Source organism: Propithecus coquereli, unplaced genomic scaffold (assembly GCF_000956105.1).
Source record: "Propithecus coquereli isolate 6110/MARCELLA unplaced genomic scaffold, Pcoq_1.0 Scaffold1, whole genome shotgun sequence".
NCBI lineage: Eukaryota > Metazoa > Chordata > Mammalia > Primates > Indriidae > Propithecus > Propithecus coquereli.
Window position 1 is genome coordinate 13,990,549 of NW_012133857.1, and position 27,949 is coordinate 14,018,497.

General features: G+C 41.7%; 1 protein-coding gene across 1 annotated transcript in view; it reads left to right on the top strand.

Moving 5' to 3' along the window:
* The window catches only part of DOCK3 (dedicator of cytokinesis 3), a 681,302-nt gene that overhangs the window by 535,029 nt on the left and 118,324 nt on the right, over positions 1–27,949 (top strand). Inside the window, exons 13-14 of the mRNA XM_012639462.1 lie at positions 13,033–13,121; positions 19,635–19,760. Of these exons, the coding sequence (XP_012494916.1) occupies positions 13,033–13,121; positions 19,635–19,760 (215 nt within the window). The remainder of the gene's footprint in view (positions 1–13,032; positions 13,122–19,634; positions 19,761–27,949) is intronic.

Consider the following 27,949-nt stretch of genomic DNA (forward strand, 5'->3'; position numbering starts at 1 on the left):
TAGGGAGGCTGTGTGTTTCTAAAAATTTGTCCATTTCCTCCACATTTTCCAGTTTGTGTGCATAAAGGTTTTTGTAGTGTTCATAAATTATATCTTGTATCTCCGTGGCATCAGTTGTAATTTCTCCTTTTTTGTTCCTGATGGAGTTTATTAGAGATTTTTCTTTTCTGTTTTTCATTAGTTTAGCCAAAGGCATGTCAATTTTGTTTATTTTTTCAAAGAACCAACTTTTTGTTTTATTAATCTTCCGTATAGTTTCCCTGTTGCCAATTTCATTTAGTTATTTGATCCTATTAATTTCCCTTCTTCTGCTGGCTTTGGGGTTGGTCTGTTCTTCTTTTTCCAGCTCTTTCCATCGATTCATTAGGTTGTCTGTGATCTTTTTGACTTTTGGATATAGGCATTTATGGAAATAAACTTTCCTCTCAGGACTGCTTTAGCTGTGTCCTACAGATTTTGATAACTTGTGTCTCCTTTGTCATTTAGTTCAAAGAATCTTTTGATTTCCATCTTGATTTCCTCATTTGTCAAGTAATCATTGAGCAGAAGGTTGTTTAATTTCCATGACTTTGTGTAGAGATGAGAGTTTCTGTTGGGGTTGATTTCTAATTTTATTCCACTGTGATCTGAGAAGATAAATGGTATGATTTCTGTTTTTTTAAATTTTTTGAGACATGCTTTGTGTCCTAGAATATGGTCAGTCTTAGAGAATGTCCTATGAGCTGATGAGAAGAATGTTTATTCAGTGGTCTTTGGGTAGAATGTCCTGTAAATGTCAGTCAGGCCCATTTGTTCTAGGGTTCTGTTTAAGTCCATTATTTCTTTGTTAATTTTCTGTTTGGAGGATCTGTCCTATGCTGTCAGTGGGGTGTTGACATCTCCGGCTATTATGGTGTTGCTGTTTATCAATTTGTTTAGATCAAGTAGAGTTTGCTTTATGAATCTGGGTGCACCTAACTTGAGTGCATACATATTTAGAATTGTTATGTCTGCTTGTTGAGCTTTGCCCTTCACCATTACATGGTGACCTTCTTTGTCTTTCATTACTTTTGTTGATTTAAAAAGTAAGTTATCTGAAATCAAAACTGCCACGCCAGCCTTCTTTTGGCTTCCGTTTACTTGAAATATTGATTTCCACCCCTTTACTTTGAGTCTAAATGCATCCTTGCAGCTTAGATGTGTTTCCTGAAGACAAACAGATACTTGTCTTGTAATTTTTTAGCCATTCGGTCAGCTTATGTCTCTTGAGTGGGGAGTTCAAGGCATTCACATGTATTGAGAAAACTGATAAGTGGGGCAAATTATTGTTCATTCTGTTGGGTTGCATTTTGTTGCTTTGTTCTCTCTCTTGAGCCATTGTGGTATCTAGCCTTTGATCTTTAGCTTTTGAGTGGTTTTACATTCGTGAGTGTTTATTGTGCTGATCCTTGTGTAACTCTGTTTTGAGTACTTCTTGGAGGGCTTGTCTTGTCTTGGTGAATTCCCTCAGTCTTTGCTTATCTGAAAATGTCTTTATTTCTCCTTCGTATATAAAACTTAGTTTGAAGGGTACAAGATTCTAGGCTGGGCATTATTCTGTTTCAGAAGAGTGAGAGCGGGGCCCCAGTCTCTTCTTGCCTGTAAGGTTTCAGTTGAGAAGTCTGGCTTTATTTGGATGGGCTTTCCTTTGTATGTTACCTGTTTCTTTCACCTTACAGCTCATAGAAGGGCCTCTTTAGTGGATATTTTGGTCAGTCTGATGACTGTATGTCGTGGTATCTTCCTCTTTGCATTGAATCTCCCAGGAGTCCTTTGAGCTTCTTGTACCTGGATATCTAGACTTTTAGCAAGGCCTGGGAAGTTTTCCTCTATTATATCTTCAAATAGCTTAGCCAACCCTTGCGTGTTTTCTTCTTCACCTTCAGGTATCTTCATAACCCTCAAGTTGGGTTTCTTCACATAATCCCACATTTCTTGTAGACGTTGCTCTTTTCTCTTATTTCTCTGCTCTGTCTCTTTGACTGACTTATTTAGTTGGAAGGTGTTATCTTCAATATCTGAGATTCTTTCTTCTGTTTGATCTACCCTGTTCTTGAGGCTTTCCACTGTGTTTTGTAGTTCCCTGAATAAATTCTTCATTTCAAGGAGTTCGATTTGACTTTTCTTTAATATTTCAATTTCTTTAGTGAATTTTTCTTCCAAGTCCTAGATTTTTTGTGTGTATGTGTGGTTTCTTTGTGTTGGTTATCCATTTTTTCTTGCATATCATTGAGTTTTCTTACAATCCATATTTTGAATTCTCCTTCTGTCATTTTAGTATTCTGAATTTGGTTAATGTCCATTGCTAGAGAGCTGGTGTTCCTCTTTGGGGGTGTGCTTTCCATTTGATTCTTCATACTTCCAGAGTTCTTTCACTGAGTCCTTCCCATCTGGATCAGCTGTTGCTTCTCACCTTTCAGTTTTCATTTGGAAAGTAACATGCCCTGTGTAGGTTCTGTTCCAGTAGATGCTGTAGGAGCAAGACAGATCGCAGCTGCTGCCTATCAGCCTGGATGTGTGCACTTCTGTGGTTGCTTGATCTGGTGCTAGCCAGAGCCGCTAACATGTTGTTCGAGGTTCTTCTTCCACAGTTGGGACACTGCTCCTGATGGGAGGGGTTACTTGGGGAGCCTGTTTTGGCCTCTTGCCAGGATTTTCGTCTGACCAGCAAAGTCACTTGGCTGTCAACTATTGATCTGCACCAAGGCCCCACGGATTCATACTAGTTGCAGAGGGAAAGTGGCTTTTCTTGTCTCAGCATACCTCTAGGGATGGAGCCTACCACTTTCGGTGGGAAAGATGCTGGCTAGGGGGAGAGGGTGGTGCCCCAGTCCGCCCAGCACCTGTAAGTCCTGTAGATGTTGGCCTCCCACAACTAGGGAAGTACTCAGAACTCACCCATGAAAATGGGCCTGGCTAGTTGACCAGAGGTCGTGTAAGGGCGGAGCTTGTCGCGAGAGTCCCTGGGCTGGGGGAAGGAAGCTGCCCAACACCGTATCACACTGCAGCGGCTGGGTTGTGGACCCCGAAAATGGCGACGGCGGGCCCACAGAGCACTAGCACTGGGGGCGACCGTTCAGGAGTTGGCAGGCGCCAGATCAGGGAACTGAGTCATCAGGATGCCCCGTTGTCTCTTTTATGTCACCCTCCCACAATCTCATGCCTGTCCAGAAGGAGCTCTCAGTCTTACTGACCCGCCCTGAGCGAGCCTATTCGCCCTCAGCAGTTTCCAGGTTAGAGTCCCTACTTAGTGATCACCTCTGTTGATCTGGACCCACTGGGTGCCAGAGGCAAGTTTTCTGACTCCTGACTACCTCCAGCGGTAGCTCAGACCAGTCCCTCCTCTGCCTAGTGCAGTCCTGGCTCAGAGCTCCGGGGAGGTCAAGATGCCTCCCGCTATTGTCTCCTCTCCACAGAGCCCCACGTCTCCTGCCACGATTCTGCACCGACTTCAGGCAGGTCCCTGTCTTGGAGGGTGTGGAGGTCAGTGGGGAAGCAAGACTTTCTCCTGTCAGTCTGATCCCACTGCACTTGCTGGCCAGGCAGGCACAGCCGTCCCACGCTCCACTCTCTATTGTCTGTCTCGCACTCTCCAGATATCACACTCCTATCTCCCATTCACCTTTTTTTCCTGTTTTGTGAGTCCCACGCTGAATCTCCACCAATTCACAACGCTGTTCTTGTGGGAGAGTGATCCACTCATGTGTAGCAGACCGAGATCTACGCCTCTTTCTCTGGGAGCAGGAATCCAGGAGGTTACCTTTATTCTGCCATTTTTTCCACCTGAAACTTTTATTTTTGTTTCAATTCATTGGTAGAGAACTAATGTGTTCCTTTGATAGTGTTATAACCCCTGATTTTTCATACTTCCAGTATTATTATGCAGATTACTTTAAATCTGGAGAAACAATTGTTTCTTCTTATTTTTTAATTTGCTTTCATTTGGGGTAGACCTTTTTTTTTTCTTGATTATGTGACTATGATGTATGTTGAGTAGGGCTATTTGGCTTTGCTTTTGAGTGCGTTTAGTGGCGAAGACTCTAAAGACTCTCTATGGTTTTCTTCATTATAAATAACCAAGGAAGTGTGGTGGCTTTCTCAGATTTTGGCTGTAGTAGCAGTGTACCAGGCAGGTGAGCTGGCTCAAGGCCTCCTGGGTGGCCTGGGTGGTATGGGCGACAGTGGTAGCAGAGGTCCCAAGAAGCTTGTCTTCTTCCCAAGTGCTGTGCACTTGTGTCAGTAGATGTTGTAATGGGCTCTGTGGGTTGACCTCCAGGCCACTGGGTGGCACTTGCAGGTGAGAGCCAGCTGCAATGGTGGTAGTACAGTTTATGCTTTCCTATTGTTAACTAGAAGTACTTTGGTGTCCCAGGGAATGGGTTGGACCATGTAACACTCAGTTATCCAGGTCCCACGTTTCCCCTCTGAGGTGTAGGGGGCAGGGGTGGAGCCAAGCAGGGCCAGGCCTGGCAAGCCCACACTTGGGCCCCTCAACAACGGGCGCAAGTGCCAGCCTCAAAAGGAATATGGGGCAGTCCTCAGGTTCACAGAGAAACCCCCCAGCAAGGAGCAGAGTAGCCACTGGCATGCCAAAGATCCAGCATAAGGAAAGAGGAGCAACTCAGCTCCACAGCCTTGCTAGTGGTAGTGGGATCCTCCTTGTTCTCAGGTACCACACATGGTGGAGCTCCCTCCCATGGCCTGACCTCCGCAGAAATTTGGAGCAGTCAGCCAATTCATATGCCATTTGCTCTCAGTTTGCAAAACTGTCCCAGGCTACAAAACTCGCTGCCTAGGCCACAACCATGCTTCTCAGACAGATCTCCTCCCACTCCAGCCACATGAGGGCGAGAGGTGCCCAACTTCAGTGTCCATGGCTGGAGCCCATCCCACACTCATCTCTCAGTTCTGGTAGCAAGGCCCCACCCCACTCTAGACCAGATCACCAGTCCCTGGCCTGAGAATCTCCAAACCAGTGACTGCCAGCCCTGCAAGCTGACAGACTCTGGCACAGCCCTTGATGAGATAGGATCCGAAATGGCCTCCTTCTATTGGCACTCAGGTCTGGGAGCATGTGCAGGTCACTTGCCAGTGCCATTTCTTCTCACAGTCTCCCAACTTCTCCAAGTCAGATCCAGGGTTTAGTAGAGTGAAGGAGCTCCCCTGTGTCCCAGATTGCCTGGCTCCCCAGTGAGGCTGTGTATCATGGAGATACTATCTACCCCTCTCACGTACTGGGAATTCACTCAGTTTTCCCTTTCTATCTGAAGGTTTCTTTCACTTTTATGTTGAACTCGTGTGTTCCTTCTTGGATAAACATTCACAGTATGAATCTCTACATGCTATTTCGAAGTGAGTAAGGTGCACTGGTAAAGCTCCTATTTCACCATCTTGCAGGGGAAAAAACACATCCAATCTTTACAAATGCTTTTAAAGCTCCTAGTTCAGTGTCTGGCACACAGAACATGTTCAGCCAGTGTTAATTCTTCTTCAGTCTTTGTTTAATCAGAAGGATATGGTCTGATCATACTCTTCAAGCAGCCTTTCCAGCTCCAACCATGAGTATTTCTTGTGAAGCATGGAATTTTGATTAGATTTGTTGGAAGAAGGAGCTTCTAACATAACCAACAGGAAAAGCAGCACTATTTCTTCCTTGTGAGATTTTCAGATATATATTTCCAATGTAGATATAGAAGTAAATCTGTTCAGGTTTTAAACAGCTCCCATCTGGCCAGTGGTGGACAGATGTGGCTCATGAGAGCCCATCTAGAATGAATCACATTGGTTGATTTGTGTCCCTTTGGTCTTAGATAAGAATTGATCAGGCCATTTTTATAGAAATGTGTCCTTTTTTTATTCATCCTTATTAATGCTTCTCTCTTCTTTTGCAATATAGGTAAGGACAGCATGAACCAGTGGTCAGTATTGCTTATATTCCTAAATCTGTAGGTTGTTGCCTATTTTCTAGCTTATTAGGGCTATCAGTCAAATAAAGGCTATTAAAATAAAGCAGGTGCCACCCAAAGAGAAAGAATTTTAATATGGAGTATTAGCAATAAATTGAGTTGCAAGCCCAGGTCAAAACTGAATAGTTACAGACAGATAAGGGCAAACAAAATGGAAATGCTGACTGATGTCAGGGAGAGAAGTACCCTGAAGCATGGTGCAGGAATAGGGTTTTAAGAGTCCCAGTACTCTGCAGCCTCTACCCCTTTGCCTCCTTCATACCTTTGAGACCAGGCAGACCTATATTTGGACTCCAACTCCACCTCACTCTTCTCATCTATAAAATGTACGTGATAATACCTATCTTATAGGATAATGAGAATTAATTAAGGTAAATTTGGGGAAATGCTCCAACACTTACCTATGTATAGTAGGCACCCTTTCACAATGATTTAGAATTTCTTGAATGCTTTTTTGGGTTACCCTCCTTGGGGAAAGATGAGAAGAAAGTTGGGTGAATACCCTTCAGAAACACAGATATCAAGAAGACGCAAATGATAAAATGTACTGCAGTGCACAGGAAGAATATTCTGAACTCTCTTTGTTGAGCAGAACCTGCACACCTGCTTTGGTGCTTCTGAATGCTTGGATATCCCATGTAGAAAACCAAAAACCTCCATCCATCTATCTTACTCTTATCTTGCTTCTTACTCCTTACTTGCTTCTATCTCCTCTAGCCGGAAAGTCGGCTGCCACAGAGGTACACAGATCACAAAATCCCTCATACATCTTATAATTAAGGACAAACTATCCACATCAGTGATCATGCTCTAAATATTAATTTGATTGGATGCAACATAATTGATTGTAATCACAACTCATTTAATTTATAAATGCTCACATTTATAATTTTTCCTTACAAAATATCCTAGTGATTGGTTAAAATATGCTGATGACACCACATCCACCTAATTTCAGATGATTTGAGTAGCTTCCCTTTGCGCTCAGCCTGTGCTGATTGTCATTCAGATCACACCTCCTCATGTGCAAAATGAGCATATTTATTGGCATATTTATTTTCCCTGCAATCCTTCCTCATCTGGTACCCCTCTGCCCCTGAGTTGTGACAATCAAAAATGTCTCTGGACATTACCAAAAGTCTCTGGGGACAAGATCACCCCCAGTTGAGAACCAGTATTATAAATCTACACAAACAGAAGTAAATCTTTTTAGTCTAGTAATTTCTATTTCACATTCCCCTAGACCCATATCCTTGTTATATTTTTTAAATCACTTTTAAGATATAACAATATTTTAGTCCGTTCCCAAGTTCTTTAGCCTTTCTTTGGGCCTTTGGGTGACTTTTTGCCCTCTCATCTTCAGTGCCTCTTCTTTCTTACTTCTGCCCAATGCTTATGTCTATTCTCATGTCTGTATGGCTTGAAATGCTCAACGTATTCTTTTGTGCTCCTTTTTCTCACTTTCATTTTAAACGATTTTTTTTTCAGAACCCTGTAAGAGAGTTTTGAGGCAAAGGGGATTGTAGTTGTTGCAGTCTTGTGATCTTCAACTGTAATCATCACAACATTTTTGTTGAATGCCACTTTATGAATTCATGGTTGACTATATCTGCCCAGCATTTTAAAAATTAACACTGTATACTAACCCATTCTTTGATTTCTGGGTGTATTTAAAGCATAAAGGAATGGCGAGATACCAGTGGCATTTGAGTCACGTTGATAGTATGTATGATGTGATGAGAATAACACGTTACCTCTGTGGTCTTCCTTCCGAAAACATATTACTTCAGTCTAATCATGAAAAAAATATAGAAAAAATCCCAATTGAGGGTTCTACAAAATACCTAACCATTATCCTCAAAATTGTCAAGGTCATCTAAAACATGGAAAATTTGAGAAACTGTCACAGTCAAGATGAGCCTAAGGAGACATGATACCTCAATGTAATATGGTGTCCTGGATGGGATCCTAGAATAGAAAAAAGACACTAAGTAAAAACTAAGAAAATTTGAATAAAGTATGGACTTAACTAATAATAAAGTATCAGCATTAGTTCATTAATTGTGACAAATATACCATAATAACATAAAAAGTTAATAGGGGAGGCAGGGCACAGTGGCTCACACCTATAATCCCAGTACTTTGGAGGCTGAGGCAGGAGGATCACTTGAAGCCAGGAGTTCAAGACCAACCTGGGCAACATAGCAAGACCCTGTATATATATATTAAAAAAAATTAGCTGGGTGTGGTGGCAAACACCTGTAGTCCTAGTTACTTGAGAGGCTGAGGTGGCAGGATCACTTGAGCCCAGGAGTTCCAGCCTGGGAGAGAGAGTGAGACCCTTTATCTAAAAATAATAATAGGAGAAACTGCATATAGGATATATGGGAACTCTCTGTAATATCTTTGTAATTTTTCTGTAATCCAGAACTGTTATAAAATAGAGTACAAATAAATAGAAAAAGAATGTCCAGCATAATGGTCTTTCTGTGCTAAGACTCAGATATAATGATCAGAGTAAGCATTTAATGACTAGTCTTCAAGCACCAAATAATGAACTCTATAAAGATCAAAGAAGATGTATGTTCAGAGTTTCCTTTGTATATTTTAAGGCTTTGCTCTTATTCTAAGATAGTAAAGCTTCTGATTGTCAGATAACTGTATAACTCCATAGTGCAGAACAGTTTCTCAAGATGTGCCTTCATGTGAGTAACATGATTGTGGTAGAGAACATGAGCAGAGTGTACATTAGTGACTTACAAGCTGTAGGAGGAAAGAGCCAGGCTCAAGATGAACAATGAAGCCTCCCTTTCTTTATTCATCCCCTGGAGGGATGCCCTCATATCATGGAGGCTCATTAGTACCAAGTAGAAAACAGAGAATTAATGTTATTCTAAGGGTGAATTAAGTTTATTAATTATGCTAAATGTTGCAAAGCTAAGACAATATTATTGAGAGAGATTACACTGAAGACTGCATAGGTTGCTAATTGTTAAGAAGAAAATGATGTAGGTTTTATTTTAATGTTGAGAAGAAGTTGCAGAAGTATTGTTCTTGGTATTCAGTAATGTGAAGGAAAAAGGAAAGTTTCTTTTGAATATAATATTATTTATTCATCGCTGACAGAGGTAATTTGTAGCCCACAAAAAAAAAAATACAGGAAAATGGAGGGATGGAAAGAGTGAGATTATGAACAAGCCAATACATGAGTATTTCTATGGGTTTGAAAACCCATTCACTCTTTATACTGTTAATAATTTAAAATAAGGACTTGTGAGTAAGAAGGGCCATAGAAAGTGTATATCTGTCACCACAGAATAGGATTTTAGAATTAGAGAGCAATTTTACCTAAACATGCCTTTAATAAGTACATCAGGTATAACATGGGGATGTTACTAAAAGAATGGGAGGGTAAGATAAAGGGGCATGGAAGTGATGGGGTTAGGACTAAAGAGAGTAATTTTAAAAATTGAACAATTTAATGCATCATTAACATCATACAATATTTGAAAGCAAGTATCATATTAAGAGGACAGAGAATCATTGGTAATTAAAGATAAGTTGATGGCTTTGGAACAATAACTTGGCAATACTGTAAAGCTAAGTTTTGTTTATAGCCAGTCATGAGTAGACTCAGTATTTCTTGTGGAGCCACCATGAGCTTCTATCCAAGCATATTTCCATTTATTGGTGCCCCATCTTCTTTGACTCAAACAATTAGGAACATACGGCCATTCCATTTTCCCCTTTCTCAAGAAATGTGATGTACCCTGAAAATGGTAATGTTCTCACTGCTCTTTTATTATTTTCCTCTTAAATCTAGATAAAACTTGTGATGGTTCCATAGGATGGCCATAATGCAGAATGTTTCCCTCGAGTCTACCTTTACTTTAATGTAATTCTGATACAGATTGATGGCAGAGTTTTAATTAGTAACATTTAAGCTATAAGAGTAGCCAATTGACTAGTTGACTTTGGAAGTTACTCCATTTGTTCAGTAAATATTAAGAACTTACCATGTGCTACAAGTTTTGCTACATGGTGGAGATCATGCAAGACACAGCCCTTGCCTTCTGAGTACTTGTAGTAGAGTGAAGTAGACAAATAGATGCCCTAAAATAAAATGGACATTCTTCTAGAAATCAGAATTCATTGAAGACGAAAAAGAAGTAGTGGTCAGGTTCATGGTAGGAGTATTGAGAAATGAGAATGATAAAGAGAGAAACCAGGAAAGGATTGATCGAGAAGACAATATTAAACCAGAACCTATTTTTTTAAAAAAAGAAAGAAAAGGAAAGAAATAAAATTAGTAAAGTAGAGCCTTTGTAGCTATCAAGCAAGAAATGCACTTGCTTAAATGTATAAAGCTATGGGCTTTTCCAAAGTAAAAGAGAGAAGTAAGAGAGGACCCTGAGGTAGACTGCCTTAAAAGTTTGAACTGTAACTGTGTACAGGAGGAACCTGTGAAGGGGTCTGAGAAGGGTTAGCATATGACCAGATTGACATTGTGGAAAGGAAGATGTTTAAAAGACCAGTTATAAGGTAATTATACTGATCCAGAAGAGAGATGATAGTGACTAAACCAAGATCCGGAAGAGGAGAGGTTGGATGTGACAGATTTTCAGATAGCAAAAATCTGTAAGAAATGGTGACTACTGGGAGGGTATAGTCAACTAGTGGGTTCCACTCAGCAAGAGGGCATAAATGGGAGCAGACAGGTTCAGGAGAAATGATGAACTCTCATGGCTAAACAGGTCAGGAGCACAGGGATGAGTCTCGGCTGGAGACACCACTTTGGGGCTTGGCAGCCTCTGGTAGTGGTTGAAGCTACGGGAGTGGATGAGATTGCCCCTGAAGGTTTTTAGGGTAAGAAGGAAATGGACTGAAGGCAGAAGCTGTGAAGGCCACCAATAATTAAGGGGTGTGCAAGGGCAGAGGAATGGTAGGAACAAGCCGTCAGTTGTCTGGCATCTGAATTGTATGTTTTGGTTGAAAAAGTACATGTGAGTGAAATAATACAGATTGTCACTGTTGGTGTGGCTGACAAAGTACCAGCTCCACTATACCATGGGACCAGTGAGTGTTTTATTGGAGAAGTACTGAAATTACCCCATGTGTTTTTTGGGGGAGGGGGTAATTTTCAAGGCTTTTCTTTTGTAGTAAGGGAGGGAATATTTTATTTATGACAGACTATGATCAGATTTTAAAATAACTACTGATCTTGTAAACCTAGAAAGTAACAAGAAAAAACCAATAGCAAGGCAAGTCTTTTGAATCCTCACCAGCTGGACACTTCTCTGATGTATTGACTGGTTGGTTGGACAAGATGAGTGAGACAGAATGTATGTCAGACAGGAAGGGCTGGGTGTGCTGCTGCTGGCACCTCTCATTTTTTATTTCCATCTGAGTTGCTATTAAAATATAATCACAAGTAATCGTTTTTAAGGGCACTCTTCCCCCTTTCTTTGTTTGGAAGGAATTCTATAAGCAGAAAGTTATCCTCAGAGCTCTATAATGTAAGAACCTCACCTTTAACCATTCATCACAACAGCTCTGAGTAAATGAGGCTTGTTTATATGGCTAACGATTCCAAAGAGCCACTGATCGGATAACAGAATTAATTATTTAGTCCTTCATACTGTTGGATGGCACATGCTATAACTTTTATTGGGATTTCCTCCTGGAAATAGCCATGCTGGACAGGACACTTCTGAGTTATCAATGAAAGATCCTGTGGGGTTTCCTTTGTGCATGGTTCTTTTTTTCTGGGATCAGTGGATCCATACCTTCCTAACTAACACGGGAAATGGTAGGACCAGGGCTATGGGGACTCCCCTGAGTGTCAAATGGAATTTTTCAGAGATTACCTTAAATTCATTCCAACTGTTTTATCAAAGTGTCTGCATTAGGATGAGGAATACCTAGTCTCTGTTCCTAAGCTCTGCTCCAAGTGGTTGCGTGGTTGCAACTCTCTTAGAATTGCCCTTTAGAGGGAAGACACTAAAACATCAAAACTTAGTAGGAGTGCAGTGTTGTTCCTTCATTCTCTCTTTTGTCCCTACCCTATAGTCCCTAGAAAAGAACTTTATCCTTACATATTTAGGCATCCAGACTTCTCAGCTAAGCCCTCCTTCCCCCTGACCACAGAGGAATTCGCAGTGAACCAAACTCACTGGTCTCCCAAGCTTTTCTTCTTATCTTGGTCTGGTTGAAATACAGCTACAAGCAAATGGTATTCCCATTCCCCTGAGCTTAGCAAGACTTTTCTCTGTGGCCAGTGTAATGAGAGTTGTATGACAGTATAAAGCCAATGGCACAGCAGTTTCTAAACAGTAGCACTTGTTGACAGGAACTGTTCTTTCTCTATCAGGAATTTTCCTCTGGGGCTTGGGGCTGGGTGCGTGCATGCGTGTGTATGTATGTGTGTGTGTGTGTAAGGGGGGCTAGAAAAAAATAACTTTTCATATGCGGCAGTGCTACTTTATAGAGGAGAGAATTTTGCCACTTAAAAAATATTTCTAGGCCGGGTACGGGGGCTCACGCCTGTAATCCTAGCACTCGGGGAGGCCGAGGCGGGCGGATTGTTTGAGCTCAGGAGTTCGAGATCAGCCTGAGCAAGAGCGAGACCCCGTCTCTACTAAAAATAGAAAGAAATTAATCAGACAACTAAAAATATATAGAAAAAATTAGCCGGGCATGGTGGCACATGCCTGTAGTCCCAGCTACTAGGGAGGCTGAGGCAGAAGGATTGCTTGAGCCCAGGAGTTTGAGGTTGCTGTGAGCTAGGCTGATGCCACGGCACTCTAGCCCGGGCAACACAGTGAGACTCTGTCTCAAAAAAATATATATATATTTCTAGAGATAATATTTTAGAGTTTCTACCCTTTGCCCAACAGGAAACAAGCCTTGTCTAATTTAATTAAACATATGCTCATTTCTTTAGGAAAATGAGGAATCCTTTTTCCTTAAAAGTTAGTGTTACATATTGGGACATCAGACCAAATGTGTAAAATACTTGAGCACCATAACACCTTTCTTTCTGTTTCAGGTGCAACAATGAGAGTGAGTGGTCCCAGATCCATGAGAACATCATCCGAAAGTCCAGTGCCAAGTACTCTGCCCCCAGCGCCAGCCATGGTGATGTACTTCTCTGGCTAGAAAATTTTGTGTTGTTGAAACACATTTCTAATAGATAAATCAAATGCATCCATTTTGTGTCAAAATAAGAACTGAAGATAGTTTTCTCTAAACTTATAAGATCAATAAAATTCAGAAATAATCATGTCTGCCCCACAATTTCAAGTGCCCTGAGAAAGGAGCCTGAAGTGAGCCATGCCCTGGGGACCATTCTCTGTCCCTGCCGCTGTCCCTACTGTCGATTTAAATGTGCGGAAAACACCGAGCACAAAGGATTCCAGTTGCTCAGAATCCTGTCGAATCTGTCCTGCTCCTCCTCCCCAAGTTGTTTCATTGTGTCCCCTTCCCAGCGCCTCAGCACGGCATCCATTCTAGCCCTTTGTCTGGAGGCAGGACGGGAGTGTCCCCACTCACTCGCTCCGTCCTCTTCCCTCCCATTGACACGTTTCGTCCTGCTGACGGAGTTTGCAGTTGCCGTACCACGAAGAGTGCACTTGTTCCCCTCCGTGTCCACCTTCCTGCATGTTCTCGTGGGGAAATAGAGTAGATCTAGCCGTAGGGATCTACGTTTGCCTGTAAAAATTCACAGCATCGTGTTTTAAACGTAGCTGTGTAGTTGTACTGTTGACAGCAGTCTTCACTGGACATCTCCGTGCCGAGCACTCTTCCCCTCCAACCACCGTATTTTGAGGCCAGGAATGGACCTCCGCCTGCCCCAGTCAGGGAAGACCCAGTACTGATGTCTGCCTAAGCTTGCCGGTTCCCGGCGTTGTGAGTTAATGAGATAATTGAAGAGATCCACGTTTCTCCCAGGCACCGGTAAAAAATCATGTGCAGAGAAAGTGGTCGTGTCAATGAGATTTTGAAAGCAAGATTTGTCAAGAAATAGGCCAAACCATTAGGCCCACATGAACCCACATTGACTATCCAAGTGTGCTTTACTTTATAAAAACAAAAACTGCCGTAACTCTTAAAAATATTAGCATATTATCCCGATATATTAAAAATATATCACTCTCTAAATTTTTTTATGTGTAGTTTTCAGAAACACTTCAAATGCATTTTGTGTAAAAGAGGATATGGCGTATATAATCATGTTCTGACTCTGGCTCTAATAAATGTTAAATGGTTTAATTATTTCAAAAAAAAAAAAGAAAATTTTGTGTTGCATTTGCAGTGCTAATCATACAGCACCTCAGTTGGTCAGTGCTTATTGGCTGCTATATGTAAAGTTCAGTTTCCTGCAGATGTTTATTCTCCTGCCTAGGCACTTTCTACTAATTCTTTTGTAATAATTTGAGGCCCTCCCTAATATCTGCTGACTAGAATACATTTTCTGTTCTTTCTATGATGGATTCCCTGTGCTTTGATAGGTAATTTGAGTTCCAGTTTAAATCCGAAGTGCGCAAAAGTGTTGGCAGAGTTTGTTGCATTGTGAAGTCTGTGCTTTCCTGAACAAAGACTACACATCTAGCCAGATATATATATTGATATCACTCGCTTCTCTTTCCATTCCTGAAAGCCTGACCCTAATGAGAATCAATTAGTCCACCAATATCAGTCATTCTGGAACTAGAATAGAGAATCTTTATTTCAAGGCAGTTTTCATCTACGCTCAACTTCTTTTCCTTTTCCCTTCTTTTCTTTTAAAGCTCTGTTTAAATAATTTCTATCTAAATCACAATGCAATTCTACACTTAGATTATTTTCTAAGTTGAACATTAATTGCTTGATTAAATTAGAATCACTATTTAAAAGCCTATGAGCCTTTATATACCCTTGCAGATAGCTATCTAATTTACATAGAACCGTGTTTCTCCTGACAGTTCTTACCTCTAAATCATTTCATAACTTCTTTTATATAACCTTCTTTGTTTTAGCTTTCATAGGCCTTGTTGGAAATTTTAAGTTTGCCTTAAATGACAGTATAAAGTCACTGCAAGGCATGGCAGTTTCTAACAAGTGGTACTTGGTAAAGAGAACTTTGTTTTTTCTCTGTTGGGGTCAGCAGATGCTCAACCAGGAGAGTTGGTCATTAGAGGAGATCCACACCAGAGGCTGCAAAGATTGAGACTTTCAGCTGGAACTACTTGATTTCTCTAAAACTCTATTAGTGTGGGGGCCCTGAAAGCCTCTCTCTCTATTTTTAAATTACAGTTTTCCCTTATGTATATGCCTGGATGCCAAAGAGCTCCATGCAGTGTGTTAAAACTAGGCTAAGGCAAGAGACAAATATTCTTTTTTTTGAAAATATAGGAAAGTTACTAGCAATTTGGAAAACTACCATTCACATCAATATTTGTCATGTTGTTTGTTTTATTTACTTATTTGATTTATAAAGAGGGGCCCTTGGCTACAAGTCCTTGGGGCCATGATGTGATTAAAACAGGGAGAACATTTACAAAGAGAGATGGTGGTCATAATACATGGAAAAAAAAAAACCAAAAACGTGAAAGAGCAGTTTCCACCATCACTTCACCAGGTTAAGATGGTGAGTCTTGTTTCATTTCCCAGAGTGAGCAGGGACTGTGGCATCTTCAGTGTTTGTGATTTTTGTCCAGACCTCACAGACATGGGCCACTGAAAAAGTGTTAGAAAGACCTCTGTGCTAGGGCACCACAGATTTCAGAGAGCCTCAGGTAGGATGGCTCTAGTGAGAAGAGGTCTCTATGAAGTTGTACAAAAGTCAGGAGGAGAAACAGGCAGCTGCTTTTTGAAGTGTGTTAGAATCTGGTTGAGACCTTGGAAATTACCTGTTTTGGCCCCTCTCGTTAAATAAATGGGGAAACTGAAGCTCAGTGAAATGACTTAGTGGCTGAGCCAGGGTGGAGCCCAGGTCTTCAGACTCCAGGCCACTGTCTTTTCTAGTCAATTGCCAGGCTTCTGAGTCTGGGTTTTCCACTGCTGGACTCTAGGGTCTTCCTATCAGAGAATTTTATAGATTGCTCAAGGAGTAGTTCAGGTCTTTATTAGTTTCCTTAATTAAAGATAAATCTCTATAAAAAGTTAACTTACTTTGCTACAAATTGTTACCCATCTTTGTTACACGTCATAGATATTTCATTAAGCCTTGCAATTCTGTTTCAAAAATTATTAATGCTTTTCCTTCAAGTCAAAGCATATAAAAATGCAGAAGGAATTGCTACATTGGGTTTGAGCGCAGAGAGTAAATGTATCATTCAGTGATAACTCTTTTATATGCAACTTTAATTGATGTGGCTCTTCATTTCCATTGATGGCCTCTTAGGTGGGTAGCCACAGACTTAACTTTTAGCAGTTCCAGCAACATGAAGGTCATTAAGGACAAGTGAAGGCCTGGCGCGGTAGCTCACGCCTGTAGTCCTAGCACTCTGGGAGGCTGAGGCAGGTGGATCACTTGAGCTCAGGAGTTCTAGACCAGCCTGAGCAAGAGCGAGATCCCGTCTCTACTAAAAATACAAAGAAATTAGCTGAACAACTAAAAATATATAGAAAAAATTAGCCGGGCATGGTGGCGCATGCCTGTAGTCCCAGCTACGGCTGAAGCAGAAGGATCGCTTGAGCCCAGGAGTTTGAGGTTGCTGTGAGCTAGGCTGACACCATGGCACTCTAGCCTGGGCAACAGAGTGAGAGTCTGTCTCAAAAAAAAAAAAAAAAAGGACAAATGAAGACAAATAAAGCATTTGGCACACAAGTTTCTATTAATTTTTGTGTGTGGTGGGTATTCCTTTTCCCATTTTACAGACTAGGAAGCCGACGGTAGACCCAGGCACCACAGGGATTGAATTGTAGGGGGATCTGACTCTAATCTATAAATTCTTTTCCCTGGCACCAAAAAGGGGCCCTGACAAGCACCTGTGGGCAGGACAGTAACTTGGCTGCCCTCCCACACAAGGCTCCTGGGCTGCAAGGAGGCCAGGCATAGTGGGGCAGGGAGCAGAAGGAATAGTCTCCACTGAGGCCAAGGGCAGGGACCTCGAATGCTGAGAAGGCATCCATTTCCCTTTCTCCCTCCCCTGGGAACCTGGCACTAGGGGAGGGCACCCAGCCACAGCCCCCCATATCTATCTGGGCCACCAGGTGCCTTGAAACTGAGCCTCCCCCTCCCACCCCCATGCCTGTTCCCAGGGCAGCCCAAGTCCTATTAATTTTTAAATGACTATTAACTACAGTTTTATTTCCATATCTTGGGCTGAGATTAATTTACATAATTAATCCTCATCCAGCATTTCCACAAGAAGGAAATGGGACACGGGGACAAAGCCAAGTTGCTGAACCTCCATTATTCCACATAGGTGTCCATTTGTCCAGTTACTTTTTTATGGACCAGTCTTTAACTTGAGATAAGGTTTAGTAAGAAAATGGTTTTCTTGTGTCAGGTAATCAGGAAGATCAGATTATAACAGAGAAATTGTATAGACTTGGTTATTTGCAAGTTTTTTGACTTGAGGGCCCCATTGAGATGATGGGTAGGTAGAACATCAAGTGTTGCCAAGGGAATGGTTGCATACTGGGTGGGCGAGTGGGTTGTTTTTCGGAACTGTTTATGGAGGTTCTCTTCCCCTGAAGACCATGCCTAAGCATTATTTGGCATGTGCTTCAATAACCTATGTTTTCAAAACCAGAAAGGAAACCCAGAAGTTCCAGGATCTCCTACAAAAGGAGATGTAGTTTTTATAATCTCCATTGGTGATTTCTTTCTTTATGTGCCTTTTCACTTGATCTCTTGTGTAAACTGAAGCTTTCCTCTTATTAGTTATGTTTAGAGGTGGAGGGCAGTTGCTCAGGATCCCTTTGGGTAGCTAGCTGTGACTCTCCCAGCACCTTCAGTCTCCATCTTCACAAGTTTAGATTTGCATCTCTAGGCCATTTTGTTTGCTCAGAAAATGCAGATGAAAAGCAGTCAATGGGTACTTTAGTAAATTCTTGGAAATAAGAGTGTACCCACTGATTTTTTTTTCCTTTGCCTTCCAACCACCACCCCCTCAAATTCTGGAGACTATCCCATCCTCAGCTATTTGCTACATGCTGGGCTGTCAGGATTTCTAGGTCAGTGGATTTCTGTTTACCCAGAGGATATGATTTTCTGGCTGTTTAAAGACAATGAAGATGAATGAGCTGGGGTTATAAGGGAAGGGTCGATACAGCACAAGCTGTTATCTGCAGAGATCATTGTGGTCTTGGTTCTGGCCCCCAGCCTTTCAGGTTCATAAACTTATTGTAATTTAGTCTACCCATTGATTAAGCTGTAAGAAATTACTCTAGAGTGATCTAATCCCAAACACTGATTATCTAACCAGAATGTCAACTGGAATACAACATGTTTGCTTTTCAGACATTGTGATACTGGTGTTAATGACACTTGGGATACCATGTTTGTAATCCCAGGGTTTCTTGGGATTCATGAGGTTAGCAGAAGCAATGAGATAATCTTGAGGTTCTGTCTGGGCTGCAGTAGAACCATATTTCTTCCCTTGGCCTAGTTCTGACAGTGCATATTCCTAATTACTGGAATACTTTTATCTGCCAGATAAAATATCTATGACTCTTCTGACTTCTCTCTTTCTCTGCTTCTCCATCTCCTCACCACTCCCCATTCCCATATCATTCTTATTCTATAATTCTGCTTGCTCCTGTCTTCATTCCAGCTGCTATTCTTCTAATCATACTCACTATCATAACACCTTAGTCCTTCATTTCTATAGATATTCATCTTTTGTTCAACTCCCAAGTTTACAGATCATTGAGGGTGCCTCCTGCCAACCCATAGATCAGCACCTAAATTCGTTATCCTGTTAACAGCTAATCTCATTCACAATCTCAGAGGGAATACTTCCTAACTCCATACAAGCTTGACCTTTTACAGCCTTCTACGCAGTGGCTGCAGTGGGGACCCTCAGGAGAGTGGAGTGGAGGAGGGAATTTCAGAACATTCTAACCTTGTATAGTACTCCAAGGGTGCAAGAAATGAGCCAGAAGCCAGCTCACCTGAAGGGACATTACAGATTCTCCCAAGTTTTTATTTTATTTTATTTTTTTGAGACAGAGTCTCACTCTGTTGCCCGGGATAGAGTGCCGTGGCGTCAGCCTAGCTCACAGCAACCTCAAACTCCTGGGCTCAAGCGATCCTCCTGCGTCAGCCTCCCGGGTAGCTGGGACTACAGGCATGTGCCTCTATGCCCGCCTAATTTTTTCTATTTTTAGTTGTTTGGCCAATTTCTTTGTATTTTTAGTAGAGGCGGGGTCTCGCTCTTGCTCAGGCTGATCTCGAACTCCTGACCTTGAGTGATCCACCCGCCTCAGCCTCCCAGAGTGCTAGGATTACAGGCGTGAGCCACCGCGTCCGGCCTCTCCCAAGTTTTTAAACAAAGATTATCTGGAGGGTCTGAAATCATCATGGAGTCTGAAGCAAGAAGGAAAATGCTGAACTTTGCACATATTACTCTGAAGAATGTGACTTTTAATGTTTTTTCTAGTACTACATAACAGGGTGGCAGTATGGTTCTGAGTAAGGAAATACTTTCGTTTTTGCAGGTCTTATCATTGCTCTACAGCTTCTTCGTGGCGACATGGAACAGATTCGGAGAGAAAATCCCATGATATTTAATAGGGGATTGGCAATAACAAGAAAATTGGGATTTCCTGATGTCATTATGCCAGGTAGGCAGACCTGCTTGGGGCTGGGAAGGGAGATGGGTTAGGAGGATGGCATCCAATGCTCCTCTGCTGAGCAGGTCATGAACTATGCTGTGGAGAAGCCCTGCAGCCAGTAAAGTTTCTACAGCCCAAGTCAGGTTTCTGACTGTATTCTGCAGCCAGTGACCCCTTTGGCTCCTATAGGCATTTGTTCTTTTCCAGAAGCCCCCGCATCATATTCACCAGTGCAATATGACAGTACAGCAGATGGGCTTTGTTGTCTCCTACGGAGGCTGGATGGTAGGAACTAACACAGAACTCTTCATGGAGATGCCTTTTTCTACCCTCTCTTCCATCACATTTCTTAGAAGAGAATTGCCTCACAAGAACTTCCCGCTTAAGGGGAAGAATATACCAAAATATGTGCCTGCAATACCAGTGAATCCCATTTGTGTAGGAATAGCATATACATTTTAATGTATCATAAAAATAGATTGGAAAAATGGTATAAATTAAGCACTGTGAATAGTACTCCCTGGCCAGTTTCTCAGGAATTGTCTCACACCCTTCACCTAATGCCCAATGGAGAGCTCAGGCAAAAAAGTAGGAATGCATTGACCCTTAAGTGTGGTTGCAGTAGGTCAAAACCAGGTCCATGTTTCCTAGTCAGGAAGATGTGGATAGGGCTAGAGAAGTGGGTCCAAATGGAGCATCAAAGCACAGGGGGCTGTTGAGAGTGAAGGAGGTGGGGAGGCATGGTTCAGATAGATGTCAGGTGGTCTGATAACCAGAGAAGATATGAATAAGAGGAGGGAGAGGAGGACAGGCAAATGTCTAGTTGTCTGGATAGATTCCAGGAGGAGTGAACTTACCCTCTCAGTTGAGTTTTAATGTTCTGCTAAAAGCTTGTTTGCTTTTGTTTAAAAGGGCCAGTGAGGCTAGACCGAACTGATTGTGACTACTTTAAATATCACCTATTTGGAGTACTTCATGGTGCTTCACTAAATCCTCTTGTTGGAAACATTTGCCAGCACATACCCACGGTAGTGTGGCCTGAGCATAGAGAAGGCCAATATGATGGGTTTCAGCTGCCTTCCAACTTTCCAGGCTATGCCCAGATTTATTTCTGTCTCCTTCATTCTCTCTCCACAGACATTGTGAATTCAGAGAAAGCTGCTATGCATAGTGTTCATCTACTCATGTACACAGGAGGGTCTTTTGGATGGTAGACCTAAGCCACTAGATCAATTATGTTTATCTCTAAATGCTGAGGAGACTTCATGCTTATGAAAAACACCTATCTGGCTGTTGCAGAGGTGATGACCTCCATAGGACATTTCTCCCATGCTGTCCTGACACCATTCGTCAGTTCTGTGAGCCTGGTAATTAGGAGAAGAAGAGCACAAGCATAGTCTCTGGCTTCTTGGCAATGTGGCTTTGACAAAAGAATAGATGGTTACCAAAATTGACCTGGAGATCTTTTTAAAATTAGATACCTAGGCTTATGTAGTGGAATAATATATTATAAGAGGTGTACTTAAAGTCCTTCCTTTCTTTTAAGAACTTTGATTTTCTAAGATTTGGACATTACCTTCCCAATAGCCTTCACATACTCATGGGATTAAAGCCAAGTGAATAAGAAAGGGATTAAACTAGAAAGGACAAGCTTCAGTCAGAAATATATTTAAGTGAAATTTGATTTCAAGTTACATTGCCAAAACCTAATCTATGGAAAGAAATATTTTTTGGAATATGCTGTATCTCTTTGTATTATTGGCACACAGGTTTGTAAATAATTTCTGTCTACGCTGGACATGACTATGGAAATACACAATTTCAGGCCTTGGTAAGGCAAGCTAAGGTTAAGGGGGTTTTACCTCCCCTGGGCAGCTAAGTGATCATCATATGATTTGCTCTACAAGGCAGAGACACTGGGCAGTCCTGGGAGATTCAGGTGGGGCCACAAGTGTGCTGCTTCCTGGGTTGTCTGCCTTTGAAGTACTGAGTGCTGTAGCTGAAAGTAAGGATTGATTCACAGGCAGAAAGAAGTTCTTTGTGCATAAACTGTCCCTCCTCCACCCTTTCTCTTCCTGAGGAAAGAGCTTTTTACACAGATGGTGACTCCCAGGATTGTGGGCTGTTAACAACTAGGATCCTCCTGAATGCACTCCAGTATATTTTCAGAGTGGTGTGCCATCCTTGGACAAGTTGGTAGGACTGCACCTGCAGGTCCTGCTGAAGCAACAGGAAGAATATGCAGGAGTGTTTTACATTGTGATCAGCCTGTCTTGGAAAATAATGACTGTGATAAGAAGTCCCTTGATGAATCTTCCAAATCCTAGCCACTCCTTCACCTGCAGCTGGTTCATTCCTCATTTGTGGGAATATTTTACTAGGACTGCAGCAGTCCTTCAGCCCTCACAGTGCTGGTGTGATCAGGTTACAAGAAGTTCCAACTTCTTGACACATAAACACAAGGAGAAAGAACAAGGAAAGAAATCATGTCAGTAACTGAGCATTTCAACACTTCAACAAGTCTCAGAAATTAGATTAAATGGAAGAAATAGAATTATTCATAAACTGTGTTCCTTATTTTAAAACTATCAAGCACTTGGCAGAAACTATCAGCCACTCACTTGAAGAGATCTTTTTTTGTCAGGATGGCCCCGATAGGTTCTCGTCAAAGCATGATGGCAGAGCTATAAGGAAGAGTTCGGACAGGCTCTAGCCACACCAGTATCTAACATGCCATTTCTAAAAAGGTCTTTCCAACAGTCCACCGTTGCTTTCCATGGTTGTATACATACACGCCACATGGATGCTATGAGCAGAGGATATCCTACTCTGTGCCACAACTGAGGCCCTGACTATATACCACCATCCAACTCTGCTCATGACCCACGGTAAGGTAATGAGCAAGAGGCCACAGAGATGCTGGTGTTCTGGGAGCCAACCCAGGAAATGCCATCTTAGATTATAGAAGAACAAATAGATGTGGGAATTTTAGCCATTTTAGCTTGATTTTCTGAAATTAAGCACCTACAGCCTTTTGTTGGTTGATCACCATATTTCTGTGGGTACTTCTTCCTTCCCTCCAAATTCATTTTAGTTATGTACAAAAGCTAAGAACACTATAGCACGCTTTTAGTCCTTCCTAGATTTTTAAAGAAGATGGGCTGGAAAGATGAGCATGACAGGTGTCCCAGGTAAATGAGTCGATATTAACATTTCTCCCTGTGACTTACATGTCAGGACTAACCATAATAAAACTTTGAAGAAAACTCTCAGCCAAAAGACTATAACCTGAAAGGAGTGATTTAAAACCTTTTGCTCAATAAGGGGCTTGTACCCCTTTCCAGACCTTGTCTAAGCTAGCAGAGATATGCACTACTTTCTATGGCTCTTTTTATAATATTTCTTAGCTTTCCTAGAAAGTCCATGTGCTGGAGTCATTGGGAATACAGGACTCTGTCATGGTTCTGTGTGAAGTACAATGTTTTAACCTGCTTTCTGAGCCTTGAATTTCTAAGGTTATCATTGACTGTGGGTGATGTGGGCAAAGTTTCATATTAGTTAAATGGTCTTCTGTCTTGTCGTAAGAAGTCCATCTATGATTAATATGTTGTTTTAACTGATGACTAAGTTTTTTTTCCTAGAGCAGTGGTTCTCTAACTTTAGTATGCATCAGAATCACCTGCAGGGCTTAGAATAACGCAGATTTCTGGGCTCACCCCAAGAGTTTCTGATTCAGTACCATTGGGGTAGGACCCGACAATTTGCATTTCTCATAAGCTCTCAAGTGATGGTGATATTGCTGGTCTGGGACTCCCTTTGAGAATTATGTCCTAGAGAATGCTGTGCTTTAGGGATATTTTTTCCCTCCTTGAATTAGAGCTGAGGGAATTACTGCTGCCTTCTGGATTGCCCTGAACATGCCTATTAGAAAGCACCTATGCAGGCATAGCATCCCTCTAGAGCAGCAGTCCCTAACTTTTTTGGCACCGGGAACTGGTTTCATAGAAGACAATTTTTCGACAGACTGGTAGGGGGCTGGCAGGGGAAGCGGAGCTCAGGCGGTGATGCAAGCAATAGGGAACAGCTGTAAATACAGATGAAGCTTTTTCCCTCACTGGCCCACCACTTACCTCCTGCTGTGTGGCCCACTTCCTAACAAGCCATGGACTGATACCTGTCCACAGCCCAGGGTTTGGGGACCACACCTCTAGAGGACCCTCTGCCTCTTGCCCTCATGCTCAAAAACACTCTTTTTCTTTGACCCCTGATAAAAAGTGCATGCTTCATCACTGACCTGCAAGTGATGTTTCTTTCTCTTTTCCTGTTTGTTTTAATTGTTCTTATTTCTCTCTGTGCTGTCCCCTCATTCTCGCCCCTTTCTCTCTGATGCAGAGATGAAGATAGTTGGGCGTAAGTTCTGGCTTTTGTGTGTCCTGTCTGCTTATTGCCTGCTTTGTTCTCATCTTCATTTGTTTCATGGAATGTTGCAATAATGGGGTGGTGTCATGTACATTATTAATCCTTCATCAGCCTCACCTTCTTAGGTAACTGACAAGACATAAAAATGAAAGCTACCAGCCCATCCTAGAACACTGTGTATTGCTCTGGGTGTTCATTAATATCTGAAGAAACTGAGGACATATTGGAATATTTAGAAAATCTCAACAAGCTTGAGGTGTAGATACAGGAAAGGATTTTTATATGAGACAGATCAGTTACAGCTATTGAAAAGAAAAGGAATAGTGCTTATCCCAAGTCACAAATAATCCAAAAGGCAGAAAGCTTCTGTTTTCAGCTCTATTGGGACACACCTTATATGAAGGGCAAGCACACAGAGACATGGCTTTTGGAAGAAAGCTCTCCTCAAGGGTAGTGATGAACTTTTTACCACAAGTGGGTTCATAGGACTGTGGTCAATCTGAATGTCAAATGAGGCTTTATCATTGTCTCTAAGGGATGGTTTAGGAATGATCACATCTGGTCCCACAAGAGGTTGGAAGATCATCACATCCCTGACCCAAGAAAGGAGTAGCTATATATAGTGATTTCACACTATGCCCATACCTGTCATCCTGTTACAGCAAAAGCATCACTGACTTTGTGGTGGTATAAACAAGAAGTGTGACACTAAAGACATGGTGAGAAAAATAAAGAGCTCATCTTTTCTGGTTACTCTAAAGAAGTCCTTCCATGAGCTTTTTTTTCTTTTTGTCTCTTCCTCAAGAAAATAAGAACTACTACAAAATAAAACATTGGTCACGTACCCAAAACCATCTAACTTGAATGGTAGCTAACATCTCTGTATTTAGAATAGAAGCTTCCTTCCATTCCTCCAAGAGATAGAATTAGCACCATCCCATGTAGGCTGCTGTGTCTACTAGGAGAAAGTCAGTTCTCATTTTACATGATCTTAAGGGAAGAAAGCACATCCACAGAAGCCCCTCCTAATCCTATCTAGAATGAGGCAAGGTATAAATAATATAATACTAAGTACTGTATTGAACCCAAAGCTCCTAATATGTAGTGTGAGTAATTTATACACAAGGAACATGAACATAATAAAGAACCCAAATCAACTTGTTTGGGCCCTCCTGGATCATTTCTACAGGGATAGAATTCCACATAGGTTGGAACTAGTGAGATATATGACCCCAAAATTCAAGTAAGGCTGGAGTATCTGGCAAGAGATTCTCTTGCTAACAAATGCTCTGGAGCCTCTGTGGACACTACTCTCAAAAGAGACTTGCAAACACATCATGAGCTCTGTTTCTCCACAGTCGTACTAGGATGCAGGTCTTCAGAAGGTTAGACCTGTTGCAGTTGGATGCGATGAAACACAGAAATTCTGTCACTGTGCTCCGTAGCGCTCTAAGATTTCTGGTGGCTGAACAGCACTGTTTCCTTCTAAGACCTCTCTCTCCATAAGGACCTCAGAGTATTTCAGACCAATCCTTGTCATAATAAGATAGCCTAAGGTTCATTACCTTGCTCCTCCCCAATAGCTGTTTGTGTAGACTCAGGAATCTGTATTTTTGATGTGTAGTTGCCATGCATTGCAGCTGTTCACACATTAACATTCCAAGCCAGGTATCAACGAACTATGGCCCATGGGCCAGATTCAGCTGGCAGTCTGTTTTTGTGCTGCTTGCCAGCTAAGAATGGTTTGTTACATTTTGAAAGGGTTGTAAAAACAAAGAACATGCAATGGAGACATTTGTGATCCACAAAGCTTAAAATATTTACTCTCTGGTCTTTTACAGAAAAGGTTTGCCGACCCCTGCAAACTTAAGCAGCTAGTTCCCTGACCTGTAGCTGTACCAACAGCTGGCATTGGCCATCATGCGAAATTGTGAAAGGGGCAGAAACTATTCTGAGACCCTCTTATAAGAAAAAACTGTGTTCATTCATCTTCATTCAAAAAACTCTGTTGCATGTCACCAGACCATTAAGCACGCTGAGATGTAAGGATTACTGATGCTGTAAGACGTTCTGCCAACCTTAGGAAGCAGAGGGAACCCAACAAAGGGAAGTGAGGCTGCCCAAGGCCCTTCCTAAAAGAGAGACCCATCATCAGGGCCACCCTCAGCAATACCTACTCCTCCTCCCTAGAGAAAAGCCTCATTCTCCCAGCACTCCTCCATGGTGCCTAAGAGCTTCCCAGCCCCCTAGCCCCAGCCAAACTTCATCAGTGTCCTCCCAGCAGACCCCCATGTTCTGGTTTCCTAGTGTTAAACCATGGAGAGCATCAGAATCACTTGGTGATTTTTTTTAAATATATGCACACAAGACCCACTGGAATCTCAAGGAGTGTATGCTAGAAATTTGTTTTTAGCAAGCTCCCAGGTGATTCACATGCAACTAGCCAGGCAGTGGTCTGCAAACTACCTCCAAAACCACCACTCATGCTTTCTCTTTCTCATTCTCATTGTAACATGCCTATCCTCATCCTTTCCTGGTATATTTTCTGGCAGTTGGTACTAAAGTTTACAGGAGCCTCCTGGACACAGTGCCTTAACCCAAAGGCATGATTCCACTGGTAGGTTTTGTGAACATGTAACATGCAATAGCAACAGCTGGAGAGCAGACGAACCCTGGGAGGCTATCTTTAAGGCAGATCTGGGTCATTAGATCCAGGAGCTTTTCACATTTGCTTTTTATTAGGTTTTCTCCTAGTTCCAGGGGACTCAGTGGAGATCTCAATTTAAATGATCCCCAGAGAGATTTTGACAAGAAGACCCTACCCCCAGCAACTTTCATAAAGTGCCATTCTTGAAACCATAATTTGCAAAATTGCAACCCATAGGCAGCTTAATACCTATTCTGACTAAGAAGAGCCCTGATCTAGGCAGGTCTGTTCTCCAAATAAAGAGCAGCTAAAGACCTGATGAAATCACGCTGTTTCAATCTATAACTTGAAGGATATGGTACTTGTATTGATAAATTTTCTCAGCTAGGTGATCACCAGGGGCATTCTGTTTTAAAAAGAATGAAAACTATACAAATATCTAGCTCAATCCTTTCATTTTGAAATTGGCCTTTTGCCTTGCCCTGCCTAGAAACTGTGAGCACACTCTATAAAATCAACACAAATCAAATTCTGTGATTAACAATCTTCATTCAAGACGATGCTTAGTTTTATGTTAGTATTTTATATATTTCTAGGAAAAGTTTGGAAATGTTTCATTTGAAGGACATGTTTATTCCTATATAGAGCCACATAAATTAAAAGTGTATAAAGAATAATCTTGCTGGTAGCCAGCAGATACATACTTTTAAAAGCCACATGGATTATCTTGAGGATAACTTCCAGAGAGTACAAACCAGGGTAATATTTAAACCAAGCACCTATTCTTTAGATCAGGCATTAAAATTTTCTAGACTATTCACTTTGTGCTAAATCAGTCTAGAAATTGAATAGTTACTTAAATTCCATAGGAAAGCTAATATGTAACTAAAAGGCTTTTATAAGAAGGCTCTATTTCAATTACTAAAAATTCCAAGTGTAACCAACTCTGATCTATCCCATTATAATAGCAATAACCCATAGTAAAGTTCCCAGTTAAGTTTGAATTTTACTTTCAGAACTGATTTTATTCGGCCTCTGTCCTGACTGTAGCAAATTGAGTTTCCTTTCTCTTTGTACCTATCTTCCCCATCACACCCCACCCTACCCTGCACACCTGAGTGTTCTGAATGGT